Source organism: Peromyscus leucopus, chromosome 4 (genome assembly GCF_004664715.2).
Source record: "Peromyscus leucopus breed LL Stock chromosome 4, UCI_PerLeu_2.1, whole genome shotgun sequence".
NCBI lineage: Eukaryota > Metazoa > Chordata > Mammalia > Rodentia > Cricetidae > Peromyscus > Peromyscus leucopus.
Genome location: NC_051066.1, coordinates 87,093,193 through 87,108,932, shown reverse-complemented (window position 1 = coordinate 87,108,932; position 15,740 = coordinate 87,093,193). Strand labels below are relative to the sequence as shown.

General features: G+C 41.2%; 1 protein-coding gene across 1 annotated transcript; it reads right to left on the bottom strand.

The window, feature by feature from the left end:
- Positions 1 to 3,897: 3,897 nt before the first annotated feature.
- On the bottom strand, positions 3,898 to 14,853 carry Emc7 (ER membrane protein complex subunit 7). The gene is made up of 5 exons (XM_028857267.2): positions 14,559 to 14,853; positions 10,207 to 10,326; positions 6,622 to 6,760; positions 5,077 to 5,157; positions 3,898 to 4,354 (listed from the first exon to the last, which is right to left on the bottom strand). The coding sequence occupies exons 1-5, from the start codon at positions 14,789 to 14,791 to the stop codon at positions 4,202 to 4,204; spliced, it is 726 nt and encodes a 241-aa protein (XP_028713100.1). The 5' UTR covers positions 14,792 to 14,853; the 3' UTR covers positions 3,898 to 4,201.
- Positions 14,854 to 15,740: the final 887 nt, after the last annotated feature.

Sequence of the window (15,740 nt, the reverse complement as noted above, 5' to 3'; positions counted from 1 at the left end):
GCAGAAAGAGGCTGCACCTGTCAGTTTCTATCTCTGTTATATGCAATAGTACAGCTTAGAGGATAAGAAGAACACTGTCCTGAAGAATTCACATTTCTCTCACCACGCTTTTAGATCCAAGAGTCCTCATCCAGGCAACCTGATTATCCTATGTCCAACAAATAATTATCCATCTATGCAGTGAGCTTGGGAGTGCAGAAGGGAATGGATGCTGTTGCTCACCCTTCATGGATGTAGACAAACAGAATGACGAATGGAACAAGGAATAATACAAAGAAAATCATCACTCCAGTGGCGGCTGGGTGCTCTGCTCCTCCCCAAATACAAACATTTCCCTTCTCTAAGCCTCTTTTCTGCTGTTCTTAGGCACAGAAAGAAAACAATCAACAGATTCTGGGCCTGTAGGCAAAGGCTGGAAGAAAGGGTGAGAGGACAGTGACGAGATGCATGTGGACTGCAATATTCACCAAGTTCTCATCCACAGCCTGACAAATACAACCAAGAACTAGCTCAGAGTAGCCTCGAACTCTCTGTGTAGCTGAGGATGACTTTGAACATCTGATCCTCCTGCCCCCTCCCACACTGGTTGAATTACTTGTGCTCATCACCACACTCATTTTATGTGGTGCCAAGGATTGAACCCAGACAGTGTTTTGTGCTTGCCACACAAGCGCTCTACCAACTGAGCTCCTTCCCCAGCCTGAGAGCAGTCTTTTCTTTCCCCACATTTGGTTCCTCGTTCACATGCTACATGTCAAGATGTGTTGAAAGACTGCTATTTTTAAAATATACCTGGTCTGTCTATTTGATAACCAGATTCTGTTGGGAGCACAAAGGCCCTTCCGCTCACAGATAGCACTAAGGAAACCAGGAATGTTAAAAACATAAGGTTGTTTTTTCAAGGGAAAAGCTGAATAATCTGTTTTCTGCCTGAAGGCTGGGAATGGAGGTGGCTAATAGCCTAGGTAACCCCTGTGTTATCTATAGGTCCAGGCTAGATCTGGCTCCCCTAAGCAGGGCCTGATGTAGCTAATAGTCTAGATGACCTTTGCCTTATCTGTATGGCCAGGGGGTCCTCCAAGCTCCCACAAGTAGGACCAGACATGGCTAATTTGTGCTATCTGTGTGACTGATAACACACCAGATCCTGCCCTAAGTCTTTAAGAGAACACATGTAGCCTATCTCTAGAATCAATTTTCATGGACAAAGTAACATGTACTTTTTTTTTTTTTTTTTTTTTTTTTTTTGGTTTTTCGAACAGGGTTTCTCTGTGTAGCTTTGCCTTTCTGAACTTGCTTTGGAGACCAGGCTGCCTCAAACTCACAGAGATCCGCCTGCCTCTGCCTCCCGAGTGCTGGAATTAAAGGCGTGCGCCACCACCGCCCGGCACATGTACTTTGAGATGAGTTTCGGTATAATTATGGCTTCTGGTGCACATAGGATTGTTATGCTAGGAAACTTTTAAGTTGTACTGTACTTAAATATGTCTAAAATAAACTGCCTGGTGTCAAACTCTAGAAGTTTGTACCAACACCGGCTACTGAGTTGTGTTGAACCAGATTTCTTTCTTGTCTCACGAGGACTGACACTTTGCTGGCCCTGGTGTCTGCAGAGACACCACACAACTCCTCACCGAAGCCAGGTAGCATTACAGAGATGAAGAGCTGTCTGCAGAATTCAGCCAACATACCCTCAAAAGCAAGTGCATAGTCACATATGCCTTTACAGGCATGTAAGTTGAAGCAATGAGAACAGAAAAGTGTGTCAAGGTGGGGGAGCAGCTGTGCCAGGGTAGTAGGGCTAACCATCTACCAGGAATAAGGAACTTCCAGGAGGCCTTGCACAAGGGCACATATGTTCTTTCCCACCAGTTCCAAAGAGGATGCAGACAAAGGAAAGCTGTCTCTATGCTACTGGCCCCTGCTGGACCTCATCAAAGATTTGGAGCTGGGCTTGTAGCTATACCACCCTGAAAGCTCCTGACTTCATTTGATCTTGGAAGCTACGCAGGGTCTGGCCTGGTTAGCTTCGAGTCTGAGCCAGAGGTGGGTGAGGAGTAAGACAAGCAGGAAGGGGAGGCCTATGTTCTTCCAACTAACATTATCTTGCAGTTCCACTTTTCTTTTCGGGCACTGGAGCCTGAGACTATGGCCTGGCACATGCTAGGGATGTGCCCTACCGCTGAGCTTCAGCCCCACCCTGCCTTGTTACTCATCGTGATTAGCTTCAGCCACTGTTTCAAACACAGATTGGCCTGACCTCAGTCTGTGTTCAGTTCCACTTCTTCCTCAAGCATGCCAGAGCTTGATATACATGCTGACTCAGTCACTCTCCTTCCCTCCAGTATTGGGGTTTGAATCTAAGACCTCTCACATGCTAGGCAAGAAGCATTCCACCACTGAACTACATCCCCAGCCTTTTTAAGATGTCCAACCTAGTCATGCCCTTACTGTGATCCTCAGTGTAGCCTAGGAAGGCCTTGAACTTGTGATCAGCTTCCTTAGTAGCTAGATTACTGACCCACACTACCAGGTCCAACCCAGGGTACTCCTTTATGATTTTGCTACAAAGACAAGGTACCCTCCAGAAGACAAAGTAATTTCAGGCTTGCAGTGCATCCAGGCAGCAATCTTTACAGTTAGCAGCCCCAGTTCTGGGAGCACTTTCTTTTAGCTATCTTTGTTCAGTTCCTCCATAAATCACCCCACTCTCTACTACAAACACACACACACAGGAGTTACCCACTCTCGTCCCTTCTGCTTAATCTCTATAGTCTTTCAACCTTACCTGGCATGGCACTTTTTCCTAAACTGTACTCTAGCTACCAAGGCAGGTCCACACTTAATTAGGACTTAGCCTCTTCCTTAAGCATTCATAATGGCACATGTTTGGAATCCCAGCATTTGGAAGCCTGAGGCAGGATTATCACATATTTGAGGCAAGCCTGGGCTACATGAGTTCCAGGTTAGACTGGAGTTCAAAATAGGACTTTGTCTCAAAAACAAAAAAGCAAAAGAGAAAGAGTTTGGAACCAACCCTTTTGTGTGTTTTCTGATGAATGTTAAAAAAGCAATACAGATTCCTTTATCCCAAGAGAGAAGGGAAGCACTCTACTTGTCCAATACTGTGGCTTAAGAGCTTCTCTTTAATTAAAATAACCCATAAGGAAAAGTTGTAAAAACTTTTGTGATTTACTGAAGTCAATTTAGATCTCCAAACTAAAACACTGTGCTGTTGTCCTGCTTTAACACTCTAAAAAGAACTCTAAGACTGTAAAGAGGAGCAATTCCCTATGACACTGAGGTTGGTTTTCCATCCTTGGGCCGGGAGGCATTGCTTCTGGCTTGGCTGCTTTCCCCTGGCCACTCTTTGTTAGGATCTGTCTCCTTCTGAGATAGGTGCTGGGATATTATCCATCTCTGTATTCTACTACAGACCACAACACACAGCTGATAGATAACTAACTATGAAATGAACACAGGAATGAAACTAGAACTTAGTGGTAGGCTCTATACTGACCCACATGTCCACACTCTAAATAATAAAATGATAACTGCATCAGGAACATGCATGCCACTTCACAATCAGGGAACGTTCACTGTGAGTGCAGGTTTTGGGATTTTTACTTTTGAAAAAGTCTTACTCTGTAGCCCAGGCTGGCCTCAATCTCAAGGCCATCCTCCTGTATCAGCCATTTCAGTGCTAGTATTCCAAGTGTGAGCCACCACACCTGTCTTAGGGTGGAAATTTTGAAACCTATGGCCCCATACATAAAAAACAGTGCATGTGCTCTTAAGGACCAAGCACTTCTTTTTAAAAGCAGAGCTCAGATAAGGAAAGGATAAACCTGCCCAGAAAAAGGAAAGTAGTAAAGAATGACAGAAGATAATTTTATCTCTGGATTAAGACCTCTTTAATATACATAATGTATAGTACTTCATATAATTTATTAATGTCATTTTCTATAGGACACTGTAATTAATTCAGTGACATTAACATTGACCTCATACAGACAAAGGATGAGAGCTGGGTTTTCTTGTGTACCAAGTACAAAACATGTGTTAAGAAATCAACAGAGACAACAGTTGTACGAGATCAACTTTCAGATGACTCAGTTTACAGTAGTCGCTTCACACGGTTCCCATCAAGACTTGGATGCACTGGTGTAGCCGAGCTTGTGCGATGGCGGCTGTGGCCTGACTACCTCCTTTTGCCAGCCCCACTTTTGCCTGTTTTACTGCTGCCACTACTGGATTTGCCAGAGGATTTTGAAGAGAAGAGTCTTGTCATGAACTCTGAGACATCAGGCAATTCATGGTTGGAATTCAACATGTTCATTGACTGCTCCATCTCCTGCAGGAAGAAAAGCACCAGGTATGAGAGGCATCCCCTCTGGCTCTACCTGAATCACTTGTATGTGTGAACACATAAATGAGTGCATACTCTCAAGAGAGTGTTACTAAGCAAAAGTAGATTAAAAGATCAGAATATCTGGATTAGGCATATCAAGGTTATTATGCATTCAACTGTGTAACAAGCAAGGCACACAAAAAAGACTGAGATCAGCACAATGCTTTAACTCTATGAAAAGACACTAGCATTCTCAAGACAACCACCTGAGTTTATCTTATCCAATGGAAACAGCTAGCGCAACACAGGGAAACAAATACTGCATTATACAAACTCTTACAAGAACGTGTCATGGGAACTAGGACAAGTTGACAATACTCAAGCTACACAGCTGCAGTGAACAACAAGCACCAGAACATGCCCAGATGACAGCATGGGAAGCAGAGGCAGAAGGACTGACAGTTCAAGGCCAGCCTGGGTAACTTACTGAGAGTCTACCTCAAACTAGATTTAAAAACAGGCACTAGGAATGCTGCTCCGTGTCAGTGGTAGAGCACTTGGAGAATGCACAAGGCCATGGGTTTACTCTCCAGTGCCCATGGAGTGCACGAGTGTGTATGCGCACACACACCCTACACGAGTATACATACACAATTAATTTCAAAGTGCTATTTAAAAAAAGACACAGCATGCCTCACAAGTCCATAGCTGGGCAGTCAGCTTACCCGTCTCATGTCAGGATCACTTGTGTTGACCACTTTAGGCAGAAGCACAAATATCAATAATGGAAGAACCATCATCATAACCTGCAGAATATTAAAAAAAGAAAAAAAAAAATCAGAAACCTTTTCTTCCACTTTAGCTTGTGAAACAAGACCTGTTTAATAACCAGTGACAAGATCCAAGTGAGTATATAGAATAGAATGTATCAAAATTGCCTCAAGAGTACTGAGCAGCTTGGGTGGTGGGGTGCTGTGTGACTGCTGCAGGGCATCTGAGACTGCAGGAGTCTTGCTCATGTATGCCTGGGCTTTACCGACACTAAACTTCTCCTACAGGCCTCCTCTTATCTTTGTAAAGACTTTAGGTTTAACACAAATCATTTCCAAGTGGAACTGTCTGCTCTTCTTTCTCTCCCAGTGCAAGCTGCCACTGGTGATTCCAATGGCCAGAGGGGCTGCTCCTTACAGACAGCTGTAAGTGTCTGTGTTACAAAGTGCTGTGTTACTGCTCTTATTAGTTACATCCCCTAGAGCCTGCAGCCTAGTGGAAGCCAGCTACTTGAGACATTCATTCTGAAGATGGCCGAGAATCCTCCAGCACTCGACCCACTTCTGTGCACTTTCGGAAATGAGAACAGCAAAGATGAAAATGGTGCAGTCTCGTGCTGATGTTTCTCTTCTCGGCTGCGCTCCCGCCCTTTTATCTCTGGGGATAAACCCCTGGTACTAATTTACCCTTCACTAGACGTACAGCCCCCAAACAGTACTGTTTATGATCTAAACAGTTATCACTAAGGAATCCAAATTTAGAGAATCCTAAGATAATAAAGATTTTACAAAGGTCAATTTGTTTCTGAAGAATTTTTTAGTATTTCACTATTAAGATCACACCATGAATTGTAGACTATTGTTTCAGGATTAATATCAACTACTTAAAATACTCTAAGATAACTTCTCTGTCTATTACACATTTTAAAAAGGAGAAAGAAAGCCCTACTAGAAGGGCTGGTGACATAGTTTGGTAGAGTGCTTGCTTAGCACTCAGGAGGCCCTGGCTTTGATTCCCCAGCACTACATACAACAACTAGGGGTGGTAGTGTATCCCTGTAATACTAGTACTTGAGAAGTAGGGGCAGGAGACTCTGAAGTTCATTGTCATCCTCAGCTACATAGCAACTCAAGGCCAGCCTGGGATCTGAGACCCTGTCTCAAACAAGAATAATAAAACATTACATGTGCCATCAACATGGGCTGGTTAATAAATGAGCGCACACTTATCAATGGGCAGATAGGTAGAATGGATAGGTTAACTCTATATACAACTTAGTAATACTCTCATTCTATCTGATATCTCATGAAATCGGGGATCTTCCTCATATTTATTTCAGTTGCACATTTATTATGAAATACACAGTACAATTCTCCTATTCCTTTCACTGTCTGTTTCCAATGACACTACTTTCCCAGTCTCACCCTTCCCTCTCACAGGAGCTTAACGTTTCAACTGCTAGAAGCAAACCAGGGATTAGTACAATGCTCTACACATACCATTGGGTTCATCAGAAAGTCTGTCCAGCCCCATGATTCCCTCTTAATGAAGTAAGAAGGTGGACCTGAAGATTTCATTTGGAGAGGATAGGGTAATCTGACCACTTCTGATGTTTTGATGTAATTCACATATCTTGCTCTAAGGAAACAGGAGAAAATGAATTCTATGAAAAACATGACATTTGTCTAGCATGTGCAAGGTACTGGGTTGGATCCCAAGCTACTGAAAAAGAAAGCATACATATAAACAAAGCAAAACAAACAAAAAACAAAGTTAAGAATTGCTTATGTTAGCAATGCCTTATGTTTACCTTTAGCTTTTCCAAAGCACTTTAGCATCTAAACTTTCTTTTTTTTTTTCAAAAAATCTTTTTAAAATTACTTATTTATTTTTATGTTATAGGTGTTTTTTGACTTCATATATGTATATGCAGTGACCAAGCATGCTAGAAGAGTGCTTAGATAACCTAGAACTGGAGTTAGAGATGGTTGTGAGCTGCCATGTGGGGGCTGGGAATTGAAGTCAGGTCCTCTGCAAGAGCAGCCAGGGTTCTTAACTGCTGAGCTATCTCTCCAGCTCCACATCTAAACTTTAGATCTTAAAAGTTCCATCCAAGCCTCTGTCTAAAGCACTCATCAAAGGACACAGGAACTAGATTTGGGGTCTTCTAGCTCTATCACTTCTACATTTGCAGATCCATGTAACTCTTTATCTTCTTTTCATATCAAAAGTTATTTTAAATCTGGGTGTGGTATCAAATCTTTGTAATCCTAGGACTGGAAAGCAGAAGCAGAAGGATCATGAGTTCAAGGCCAAATTCAGCTACATTGGGAGCTGGAAGCTTGCCTGGGCTTCTGGGTTTCATGAGACTATGTCTCAAAAGAAAAAAAGAACCCCCCCTCGCCGGGCAGTGGTGGCTCATGCCTTTAATCCCAGCATTCGGGAGGCAGAGCCAGGTGGATCTCTGTGAGTTCAAGGTCAGCCTGGTCTACAGAGCAAGTTCCAGGACAGGCACCAAAACTACACACAGAGAAACTCTGTCTCGAAAAAACAAAACAAAACAAAACAAAAAGAACCCCACCTCAAAGTTCTTTTAGAATCTTTCCCATTTTAAAGTCCACTCATTACATGTAGTAATGAATTTACTTATTTATTTGTTTGTTGGTTGGTTGGTTTTTCGAGATAGAGAGTTTCTCTGGGTGTCCCTGGCTGTCCTAGAACTCACTCTGTAGACCAGCCTGGCCTTGAACTCAGATATCTACCTGCCTCTGCCTCCCACGTGCTGGAATTAAAGGCATGTGCCACCAGGTTGGGTGAATTTATTTTACTAGAGACATGCAAAAGTATTGGCTTACATATTTTTGATTATCTAAGACATACACTACTGGATACATCCGATTTTTAAGGCTATTTTACAGGGAAAATATATGATTCAAGAAAGTCATAGAAAACACATTGATAATATCTCATTTTTACCAGAGATGTATTTTAAAAAAATCAAAATTCTCAGCTGGGAGTGGTGACTCATGCCTTAAATCCCAGCACTCTTGACTTCAGGGGAACCAGAGGCAACTGGATCTACATGAGCTTGAGGACAGCTGGTCTACACAGTAAGTTCCATGCCAGTCAGGGCTACATTGTAAGATACTGCCTTAAAATTAAAATAAAAATCCTTACCTATAAGTCATTCATGTATAATCTACTTTACTTTTGAAAATTTCTATTCTCTAATTGTTCGCTTTTTAAATTTCAAATTATGTATTTGTTTTGTTTATTTATTTCAGTGATGGTGTTGGTACTAGGCTCAAACCCAGGACCTTGAGTATGCGAGGCAAGTAATCTATCACTGAGCTATATCCTCAGTGCTTATGTATTTTCGTATTGCTATCATCGTTCGTTTCTTTTTTTTTTGTTTGTTTGTTTTTTGAGACAGGGTTTCTCTGTGTAACAGCTCTGACTATCCTGAAACTTGCTTTGTAGACCAGGCTGGACTCGAATTCACAGAGATCCACCTGCCTCTGCCTCCTGAGCTGCAATCAAAGGCATGCACCACCACTGCCGGATATTGCTCATCAGATTATCTCTTCAGTTGTTTTACACATCCGTTTCCATCTCAATGCCTGTATTTACTGTAATAATCCTATCTTTTTTTTTTCAAATTATCTATTGTCTACTTTGATATGCCATTTGTCTTAACAGGAAATATTCTATTTCTTTTTTAATACTATAAAGACTAACATTTTATTTATTTATTTATTTATTTATTTATTTATTTATTTATTTTTTAAAGATCAAGTCATGGACTTTTATTTATTATGTATACAGAAGAGGCGCCAGATCTCATTACAGATGGTTCTAAGCCACCATGTGTTGCTGGGAATTGAACTCAGGACCTCTGGAAGAGTAGTCGTGCTCTTAACCTCTGAGCATCTCTCCAGCCCAAGACTAACATTTTAATTAGGACTGTTTTGATATGCCATTTGTCTTAACAGGAAATATTCTATTTCTTTTTTTAATACTATAAAGACTAACATTTTAATTAAGACAAAGTTACAAATTTGTGTGTAGTAACTTTTACAATTAGATATTAAGTCTTTCTTTTCTTTAATCACTTTACATATACTTTTAAACTATGTAGCCCATATCTAGTATCCATACAATCTTAACTTCCTAGAGGTCTGTTTCATGGGCTGGCTCAATATACACTGTTTCCTTGGGTATTCTGTAAGAAAAGTACACTTTATTTACTCTGAATTTAAACACATAGCAGGGCATCACCTTCCAGAAGTTAAGCATTTATATGTGCTACTATTCCAGTTATACTAACCAGGCATCACCTTCAATCTTCAGCTTGGAAGCTCCTAGCTTTTGTAAGACATAATAAATTTACACTCCAGGTTACACATTTCTTACTTATTTAGTGTGTGTTTGTGTGTATTTGGGCACATAGGTGCCACAGTGTACTTGTGGAGGTTAGAGGACAACTTGCAGGGGCTGGTTCTCTCCTTCCATTATGTGAGTCCCAGAGATCAAACTCTGGTCACAGGCTTCCTGGCACGTACTTTTATCCACTGTGCCACCTCACGGGCCCTTCTTTCCATTTTATCAAGATTTTCATTTTCACATACACACCACAACTGCATCTGACAATTGCTTTACTGAAATTTGTAGTGTATAAAGGAGAAGCTATAGAAACTTCTAGAACAACTTTGTAGTAAATAGAGGGACTTATCAAAATATTTCAATGAAAAGTAGGAGTAGTATTTCAAATTCAAAAAAATTAAATAATTCTCAATTTTAAAAGTCAAATTTCAATTATGATTCCCACAGTACTTTTCCCTTACAGTAAATAATCTTACCTTTACTCTATACAATTATAGAAGAGGCTTATCATATTAGGAGCACTCATCCAGAGGCAAAAAAATTCAACTTCATTGTCTCAATGCTCCAACAAAGGTAGATTAAACATTATAGAAGTAGCTGTGGTTTAAATAAGAAACTCTCAATCTTCACTGTAAATTCCAAAAGTAATGCATAACAGTAAATAGACTAGATTTTAATAAAAAGAAATCATGTATCCTCACCTCATTTTTCCTTTTGAAGTGATATCTACTCGGACAGGATCAAACTTGTAAGCTGGAGAAATAACTTCCACCACATATGAGCCAGAGGGAATATCATGAACCACAAAGCTCCCATCTGTCCTGGAAAAAGGAAAATCATACTTAGTTACTTCTCACCAGTACCTTAGTCTTTCCCTGTTTGAAAGCACTATTTCCCAAATAGTTCTCAAAAAACATCAGAAGAAAACCAGATTCCAGTATCCAGGAGGCTTAAGCAGGAGGATCACCATGGGTTCGAGGCCAGCCTGGGCTATATAATAAGTTTCAAGATAGCCTGAACTACAGTGGAAAATCCTGTCATAAACAAAGACATGAACAATTAGAAGCAGCTAACCAAAACAGAAAATGCAGGTATAACGACTTATTCCTGTAATCATAAAACTCAGGTGACTGAAGCAGGAGGATTACTGCCAGTTTGAAGCCAGCCTCAACTACCTAATAAATTCATGGCCAGCTTGGGCTACATAGTTTCTGCCCCTCTTCCCAAATAAACAAAAAATGTCAAAAGTTGGTCTTACATTTTATGTTGCAGAATTTTAACAGTTCTGAAAATAGATGAGCCTAAGCCAGAGTAACAAAGCTTCCTGCTGCAGATACAGATGACAGTGACAAAGAGCAGCTCCTACTGTGAAGCCCTGTCTTCACTGAAGAAAAATTATCAATGTATATTATTACAATAGAAGGGTCCCAATTTTATTAAATTCCTTCAATACATTTTTTTATTTTTTTTTATTTATTTATTTTTTTTTTTGGTTTTTCGAGACAGGGTTTCTCTGTGTAGCTTTGCGCCTTTTCCTGGAACTCATTTGGTAGCCCAGGCTGGCCTTGAACTCACAGAGATCCGCCTGGCTCTGCCTCCCAAGTGCTGGGATTAAAGGCATGCACCACCACTGCCCGGCCCTTCAATACATTCTTATTAGTTAAAAAAGTGTTCTATTCTAGTTTTAACTCGTATTTTGTTGACCTTTTTTTCCATACAAACATATTTCAATAGTAATTGTTCCATTTATTATAAACCCCATTTACTTTAGTTACTTTTGGCTGGTTATATAGAAACCTACAATTTAGTAGTTAAAGCCATCCATCTTTTCTTTCTGTATTTCCTCTAATTCTACTAGGTTAAAAAAAAAATCATCCAATCAAAAGCTGGTAATTTCTTCTTGCAAGTCAAAATTAACCTGTCTAGAAATGAAAAACTGCTATTTCAAGGAAAAAAAGACATAAAAATTTAAAATGAAAAGTGTTTCTTGTCATTGAAAGAATATACTAAGGTAAAGCAGAACTGAAATATAAGCATTAAAATGCCTTATTCTTCAGCTAGACACCTGTTTACCCCCCAGGACCCACTCTCAAATGTACCTTAAGAGGTTTTTTTGGTGGTTCTACCAGCTTCAGGAAGGATGCATGTGGTGTGGTTAGAGTTAGGAGACATTTGTCTAGCCAAATCAACCCTGGTAATCAATGAGATGACAGATGTCACATCCATATCCCCCTCACATGCCCCAGACCCACTTTCTACCTTTCTGTTCATGTCTACGGGAAAGGAAGAAAATTACTTTAGTGTATTTCCCACAGCTTTATCACTGCCAGGCCATCTCTAACTGGCTCTGCTCAGTACCTTGGATCCATACAAGCCTCCTCACCCCATGCACACTTCCAAATCTTCAGGTGCCTTTCCCCTCCTCTTCCCTCCAGCTTAGAGGTGGCAACAGTTTCCTTGTTTTGCTTTCACGTATCACTGGATAAACAGTGTTGCGGCTGTAAGCTCCAGGTACTTCACACTGACTGTTCCTCTATACCTTGATGGTTATACTGTTTTAATCCTTAGATTAAACTTACGTAAACTATTCTAATTTCAGTGCATATTCTGCTCTTTTGGTTTTGGAGACAAAGTCTTGCTATACAACTCAGGAGGGCCTCAGATTCATGATTCTACTGCCCCACCCTCTCAAGAGCTACGACCTAAGTGTGTGCATCACATCCAGTCTGCTTCTTGATGGATTCTGACAGAATCAATTTCAAAACATTTTTTTTCTGAGCAACAGGAAAAAAAAAAGTGATGACTATTCGACACAAACAGTATCAGAATCACCCAAAGAAAAAGCAAAGCTAGGCATGATAGCAGACACCTGGAATCAGGTGGTGAATCCAGGAGGACATGAGTGTTAAGGTAGTATGAACCACAGTGAAACTACACATTCAAAACAATCAAAATTAAATAGTATACAACCTTATGATATCAAAACAAAACAAAAACAAAAAACTGACAACTCCCTAGTTGTCCAAAGCTAGAAGATTGGATAAGTGAGTTGTGGTTTATATACACATTATGACATTTTATAAAATAATAATAATAATAATAAAAGGCTTGTGTACTCTTCAACCCCAACGCCTCTCATCTCCATCAGCAAAGTCCCAAGCCACCTCCCCAGTCAACCCTTCTATATGAATATAAGAACATAAAGTAGAAGCCAGGCGGTGGTGGTACACTCCTTTAATCCCAGCACTCGGGAGGCAGAGGCATTTGGATCTCTGAGTTTGAGGCCAGCCTGGTCTACAGAGTAAATTTTAGGGCAGCCAGGGTTACACAGAGAAACCATGTCTCAAAAACTGAAAGAAAAAAAAAAGAAACAACCAAGTAGTATAAAAATTTTTCATAAATCTTAAATGAGAATTACAGTCTTGTGTGTTTTACTCTTAAAGACAAGTCATATAAAACATTAAGGGTTGCTATCTTTCAGCTGCAACATTTTAAAAGAAAACATCTTGTTTATATTGTTATATTGTTTTCCTCAATAAACATTTATTTATTTATACTTGGGAGTGACCTCAGTGCCACCACAAAACTGTATCACTGGCTTTTTTTTTTTGAGACAGGGTCTCAACTAAGTTGCTCATAATGTCCTTAATTTATGATCCTTCTGCTTCTACTTCATGAGTAGCTGAGATAATAGGCATATGTCACTATGCAAGAATAATATATAACAATATATAATATATTAATTTTAAAATAAAAATAAGTAGTTTTCAAAAGTGCTATATACTGCAGAAGTTAAATTCTCAATTAAGCCTTATCTTCCAAACCTTAATGGGATTTTATTATTACTATTATTATTTTTTATTTTTATTTTTTTTTCTGAGACAGGGTTTCTTTATGTAGCCTTGGCTGTCCTGGAATGCACAGAGAAATGCCTGCCTGTGCCTCCCGAATGCTGGGATTAAAGGTGTGCACCATCACCACCCAGAGGGATTTCATTATTAATGCATCATTAATTAGGATAAACTCTTTAACAATACCCCAGTTCCAGATAACATTAAAATATTGGTTGCCATTTTGTTGTTATTTACTAATCTGAGGTTGAATTTCTCATGAGGGAACCTCAACAATCTGCAGAAATCTTCAATTCAAACTTAAATGTCCACTCTTAAGACGTACGGTTTTCAGATATCACGACTTGGTATATAAAACCAGCAAAAAAAATATTTTCTTTCAATCATAGTTTCAACTCCAAATACTGATGGCAAAATTTAAAACATCATATTCATGCTTAAAAGGGTGAAAACAGATTGCTGACAAACCAAAGCACTAATACAATCACCGCACCTTTCAATATAAACAACAATTCTGTTTCTCCTAGGAACAAGATAACGTATGTGTAAGGAATCTTGAGAAACCCTAGTCTAACATAAAGGACGACTGCGATATCACAAATCCTCGACGAATTCAAGTGTAAAAAGAACAATAATCACAATCTTGGGCCAAGGGGGGGGGGAGGAGTAAAAAAAGCTCTTTGATTAGGGACTTTTGGGCTCACTAATTTTAGAAGCAGGAACATCAGCCTTCCAGTCTGTGTCACCGCTGGGAGTCCTTTGGGCTTTGACAATTCCCACTTGTTTAGCATCTTTCTACGCAACACCAAGCTACCAGAAGACTGACATGTAGAGAGCAACTAGGTTCCAGAGAAACTAGACAAGACGCAAAGGGGCAAAATATCCAACAAACAAACGAGGGTCCACCAGTCCCCTGGGTCCAAGTGTCATCCGCCGCACAGGGGACAAAACGGGCCTACACCGGGGGACCAAATGGGAATACAAATGAGTGACCCCAGTCTTTCGGGCCTGGGGCCCCTGTCCCCCAGCCTCGCTGCTGAAGTATCTGCCTGCCTCTCAAACGTCTCCCAGCGAAGACCGTTAGTGGCACCGGTGCCTTCAGTCTGTGACAGCTACACTGTCGGTCCTGACACTGTGCTGTCCTAGCTGGATACCCTGCAGCGTCCACCCAACCGCTCTCCTGCTGCCCTCGGGATGCTCACTTAAGGAAGCCGACGTGCTCTTCTCCGTCGACCAGCACTCGGGCCGCGGAGATCCAGTCCTGAGGTTTCACCCCTGGAACAACCGCACGTCCCTCGATCTTGAAACGATCTCCCAGGCCGACCCCACCACCCCCCGGGCCCTCGGCAGCAGCCCCAGGCACCTCCGAGCCGTGGGCATCTCCTGATAGTAACAGCAGCAGGATGGAAAAGCAGCCCCACAGAGCACCCGCCATGACAGCAGCTCTGAGGAGTCAGGCCCACGGCCCGGAAGCCCTCCCCAGCCGTACGGCCTCTGCGGCGGCCGCCGCCGTCACCGAACGATGTCGTCATCACCGCGAGCCGGATCCAGCCCCGAGCTGGGCACGCCCCCCGGAGAGAAGAAGGTAGGGCAGCTCACCAATCAGAAGGGACGCAGAGCGACGCTGGGAACGCTCCGGTGCTGCGGCTCCAAAGGCGGCGACGAGGAGCATCTGCCCCGGCCCAGGTTGTAAAGGTGGAGGAGTGTAGGTTGTTGTGGCACCTGAAGATGCGTGACACCTCATGGGAGTAAAGGAGGATGAGACTGAGAGGGACGAAGATCTCAAGTGTTGAGTCCTGGGTCTGTCGCTGACATGTCAGACGTCTGCTGTCATTTTCTTGAAGTTCTTTCTAGCTCCAAATATTCTTTCTACCATATATCTCTGTAAAGGATTATTTAGGGCAAGGTGTGCTTTTACCCTGAGCACTGAGCTGCTACAGAAAAGTTACAGAAATCGAAACACGTGCAAAAGCTCTAAGCTCTGGATGGAGAGTGGAAATGCAGAAATTTGGGCTGAAAAGGGGGAAAAATACTTTTTATAACAAAGGAATTGGTGGTCTAAGTTTAAGAAGTACGTGGAGAACATTTATTTTCATTCTATTTTAAATTTGGTTGTTTTTTTTAAATTTTTTTTTTATTACATAGGTTGACGAACAAGAAAGTGAGGCGCTCACTATAATAGGTCTGTGATGTACCTAATACGCATACAGGGCAAATGGCAAGACCATCAGAAACAATGTTTCCCTAAGGCCATGCAGTATTTAGCAACCTTCTTTTTTTCCAGTCCTTAATATTTATTTAACATGAGTGCCCAGCACCGCTTTGTTTCTCATTGTCTCCTGAGTGAATTGCTAACATTCTTTTCACTGTTGATACTTACTTCC

Bases quoted from the DNA above. Each gene is read 5' to 3' on its own strand.
- Emc7 (XM_028857267.2), bottom strand. From the start codon at position 14,791: ATGGCGGGTGCTCTGTGGGGCTGCTTTTCCATCCTGCTGCTGTTACTA. The intron at 10,327-14,558 runs GTGAGCATCCCG...TCCTTTTTCCAG, and splicing joins GAGCACGTCGGCTTCCTTAA to GACAGATGGGAGCTTTGTGG. The intron at 4,355-5,076 runs GTAAGCTGACTG...TTCTTCCTGCAG, and splicing joins GTGATCCTGACATGAGACGG to GAGATGGAGCAGTCAATGAA.